The sequence below is a fragment of the Coturnix japonica genome, chromosome 22, assembly GCF_001577835.2.
Source record: "Coturnix japonica isolate 7356 chromosome 22, Coturnix japonica 2.1, whole genome shotgun sequence".
Classification (NCBI taxonomy): domain Eukaryota; kingdom Metazoa; phylum Chordata; class Aves; order Galliformes; family Phasianidae; genus Coturnix; species Coturnix japonica.
The window spans coordinates 987,696-992,361 of record NC_029537.1 but is presented as its reverse complement, the minus strand read 5'-3'; the positions used below and the strand labels follow the sequence as shown (position 1 = coordinate 992,361).

General features: G+C 60.0%; 1 protein-coding gene across 1 annotated transcript in view; it reads right to left on the bottom strand.

The window, feature by feature from the left end:
* Positions 1-871: 871 nt before the first annotated feature.
* LOC107323592 overlaps positions 872-4,666 on the bottom strand; it is a 6,617-nt gene continuing 2,822 nt past the window's right edge. The window contains exons 5-8 of the mRNA XM_032448850.1: positions 3,869-4,099; positions 3,043-3,186; positions 2,835-2,959; positions 872-1,111 (exon numbers count right to left, since the gene is read on the bottom strand). Of these exons, the coding sequence (XP_032304741.1) occupies positions 887-1,111; positions 2,835-2,959; positions 3,043-3,186; positions 3,869-4,099 (725 nt within the window). The 3' untranslated portion in view covers positions 872-886. The remainder of the gene's footprint in view (positions 1,112-2,834; positions 2,960-3,042; positions 3,187-3,868; positions 4,100-4,666) is intronic.

The following is a 4,666-nucleotide window of genomic DNA, read 5'->3' as shown; positions in this document are numbered from 1 at the left end:
ACGGCCCTATAACACAGCCCCATAGCACAGCCCTATAACACAGCCCCATAGCACAGCCCCATAGCACAGCCCTATAGCACAGCCCCATAGCACAGCCCCATAACACAGCCCCATAGCACAGCCCCATAGCACAGCCCCATAGCACAGCCCCATAACACAGCCCCATAGCACAGCCCCATAGCACAACCCCATAACCACAACCCCATAACCACAACCCCATAACCACAACCCCATAACCACAACCCCATAGCACAGCCCTATAGCTCAGCCCCATAGCTCAGCCCCATAGGGGGGCCCTATAATGGGGGTGGGGTATAACGGGGGGGGGTCCCTAAATGTGGCTCGGGGGGCAGCGCCCCACAAGTGGGAGCTTCCGGGTTTCCAGCCCATGTTGCAGGGGGGCCCATAGGGGAGCAGCCATGTGGGGCGGGCTCTATATGGGTCTCTATGGGGCGGGGGGGGGCATTAACTATGGGGTGGGGTCGCACATTGGGGTCCCATATTCCCCCCCTCCCCCTCCCCCTCCCTTACCGGCACCGCCGGCGCGCGCCGAGGGGCGTGGCCAAGCCAGGCTCCTCCCCTTCCTGTCCCCGCCCACAAAATGGGGCGTGGCTTGTGTGTGACCAATCACGCTCCTTTCCTCCTTATGCCCCGCCCTCCAAGCGTTACGATTGGCTGCTGGCAACCGGAAGGGGACATTCGATCGACAACAGGAAGAGGAAGTTGCATGATGGGCCTGCACTTCCGCTGTGGGCGGTGGCCGGACCGGAAGGCCTAGAAGGGCGGACCGGAAGGCCTAGAAGGGCGGACCGGAAGGCCTAGACGGGCGGACCGGAAGGCCTAGACGGGCCCGTGTAACCATAGAGACGTATAACGGGAACGGCCTTTATTGCTCTGGGGCCCGGTGTCGCCGCATGTAGAACGAGGTGATGGAGCCCGGGGCGGCCCTCGGTGCCAGGCCCAGCTCCCGGTCCGGCTGTGGGACCGTGCACAGGAACCGACCCGGGAACGCGGCGGCCTCGAACGAGTGAGTGGAACCGGAGAAAGACTTAAAGAACGTGAACGGGACGGAGGAGTCCGGGGAGGAGAACAGGGACAGGAGGTGGGTGTCCTGGGGGGGACAAGGAGCGGATACAGGGAACAGTTACATAGAGAATAACACATAGGGAAGAGCACAAAGGGCACTGCCCTATAGAGAGCAGCCCCATAGGGAACAGCCCTATAAGGGAACAGCCCCATAAGGGAACGGCCCCATAAGGGAACAGCCCCATAGGAAACATCACATAGAGAATAACCACAAAGAGCACAGCCCCATAGAGAACAACCCTATAGAGATCAGCCCTATAGAGAACAACCCTATAGAGAACAACCCCATAGAGCACAGCCCCATAGAGATCAGCCCTATAGAGAACAACCCCATAGAGATCAGCCCTATAGAGAACGGCCCCATAGAGAATAACCCCATAGAGAATAACTCCATAGAGAACAGCCCTATAGAGAATAATCCCACAGGGAACAACACATAGAGAACAACCCCATAGAACACAGCCCCATAGAGAACGGCCCCATAGAGAATAACCCCATAGAACACAGCCCCATAAGGCACAGCCCTATAGAGAACAACCCCATAGAGAATAACCCATAGGAAACATCACATAGAGAACAACCACGTAGAGCACAGCCCCATAGAGATCAGCCCCATAGAGAATAACCCCATAGAGAACAACCCCATAGAGAACAACCCCATAGAGAACAGACCCCATAGAGAATAACCCCATAGAGAACAGACCCCATAGAGCACAGACCCCATAGAGAACAGACCCCATAGAGCCCAGCCCCATAGAGCACAGCCCCATAGAGCCCAGCCCCATAGAGACCAGCCCCATAGAGCCCGGCCCCATAGAGCCCAGCCCCATAGAGAACAACCTCATAGAGCACAGCCCCATAGAGAACAACCCTATAGAGAACAACCCCATAGAGCACAGCCCCATAGAGATCAGCCCTATAGAGAACGGCCCCATAGAGAATAACCCCATAGAGCACAGCCCCATAGAGAATGGCCCCATAGAGCACAGCCCCATAGAGAACAACCCTATAGAGAACAACCCCATAGAGACACAGCCCCATAGAGACACGGCCCCATAGAGACCAGCCCCATAGAGACACAGCCCCATAGAGAACAGCCCCATAGAGCACAGCCCCATAGAGAATGGCCCCATAGAGATCAGCCCCATAGGGAACAACACATAGAGAACAACCCCATAGAGTTCAGCCCCATAGAGAAGAACCCCATAGAGCACAGCTCCATAGATCACAGCCCTATAGAGCACAACCTCATAGAGCTCAACCCCATAGAGCACAACCTCCAGGGGACACCACCCCATAAAGCCCAACCTCAAAGGGACACCGCCCCATGGATGCCCCCCATAGGGTGCCCACATTGGGGTATCCCACTATGGGATGTCCACTATGCGATGCCCTCCTTGGGACAACCATAGGGTGCCCCATCATGGGGTATCCCACTATGGGATGGACCCCATGGGATGCCCACCTTGGAGTGTCCCACTATGGGATGCCCACTATGGGATGCCCACCTTAGGTCAACCAAAGGATGCCCATGGGGTGTCCCCATAGGATGCCCACCATGGGGTGTCCCACCATAGGATGCCCCCTTTAGGGTGTCCCACCGTGGGATGTCCACTATGGGATGCCCACCTTGTGACAGCCATATTGTGCCCCCCATGGGGTGTCCCACTATGGGGTGTCCCCCCATGGGATCCCCACCTTGTGACACCCCCTCCTCAATCCCCCCCATATCCCCCCCTATTCCTCACCTCCAGCTGCAGTCGTGGCTCAGGTCCGGTCCCACAGCTCAGCGCCTTTTTCCCCCCATTGACCCCCACAAACAGGGGGCAGCGCTGACGCTCCAGGTGCCGGTTGGGCACCACGCTGATGGGCTCTATGGGGAGATGGGGCTGGATGTGTGGGGCAGCCGTGGGGCAGCCGTGGGGCTGATGACATCCCTCCCTTTCCATCACTCACCCTCCTGCTGGCTGTTGGCTCCCTGCAGGTTGGCAGCCACCAGGTGCCCGTCCCGCAGGCACAGCCCCTTGTGCTCCGTGTCCCTCAGCACGTAGTGGTACGGCTCAGCCCTCGGGGCCATCGACGGGGAGGTGAACTCATCCACTGCGGGTGGGGGGACAAACGGTGTGGGGTGGGAGATGGGGGGCTGGGGGGGGGACATGGGGATGGGGCTCTTGGGGGTCTATGGGGACAGGGGACATGGGGATGGGGGTCTGTGGGGGTCTATGGGGACATGGGGCTCTCAGGGGACCATGGGGGTGGTGGGACATGGGGGTCTATGGGGATATGGGGGTCATAGGGGACCATGGGGGTGGGGGTATTGGGGGTCTATGGGGACAAGGGGACATGGAGATGGGGCTCTTGGGAGGCCATGGGGACATGGGGCTCACAGGGGACCAGGGGGGTGGTGGGATATAGGGATGAGGCTCTTTGGGGTCTATGGGGACAGGGGACATGAGGATGGGGGTCTGTGGGGGTCTATGGGGACATGGGGCTCACAGGGGACCATGGGGGTGGTGGGACATGGGGACATGGGGATGGGGGTCTTTGGGGTCTATGGGGACATGGGGACAAGGGGACATGGGGATGGAGCTCTAAGAGAACCTTGGAGACAGGGGACATGGAGATGGTGCTCTTGGGGGGCCATGGGGATATGGGGCTCATAGGGGACCATGGGGACATGGGGATGGGGTTCTTTGGGGTCTATGGGGGCAGGGGCCATGGGGACAAGGGGATGGAGCTCTTAGGGGCCGTGGGGCCGCTGCCCCCCATGCTCCATCTCTACCTCTCCCCAAGAAGTCATCGAACAAGGCCACCATGTCGGGGTCCACAACTGACTCCTCTGGGTCTCCATCCCCGGCTGCCGCCTCCATCTCCACCCCCAGCGGCCGCTCCTGGTGCTGCCATCCCTGGTGCTGCCCCACAGGACGCGCCCCACAGCCCCTATGGGGCGAGACGGGGCTGAGGGCGGCTGCCAAGACACGAGAGGTGACAAGGACAAATCCAGCCCCATGAGCTCACCTCCCTGCTGCTCTGTGCATGAAGGACATGGCTGCCGGCTGCTTGTCAGTAGGTTCCAGAGTGAACAACCCAAACGTGGCTCAGGCTCCGTCCCTGCTCGTCCCCAACGCGGTGGCTCTGAGTCCTGCCCCTGTTTGTGGTTCTTATGGGGCACAGGGACGGACCCGCCCCGGCTGGATGGGGCAAAACGAAGCGTCTGGGCGGTGCTGGAGGTGACAGGATGTGGGGTGGTGGCGAAATACATGTCCCCACCTGCCTGTGGGCCCTGCCCCATAGCGTGTCCTGTGTGCTGTGCCCCATAGGCGGGGCCTCAATGCCCCCAGGATGCTCCTCTGTCCCCATAACCCCACAGCCCCATTGTCCCGTGCCCCCATAGCCTGGTCCAGTACCCACTGTGTGTCGCATCCCTGCAGCCCTCTGAGCCCACCCCATAGCTCCACATCCCCTGCCCCATGTCCATATATCCCTTGTCCCCATGTCCCTATGCCCCATACTCCCCCATACCCCCCCATCACTCCATATCCCCCCATTCCCTTTACCCCATATCCCCCTTATCCCCTTC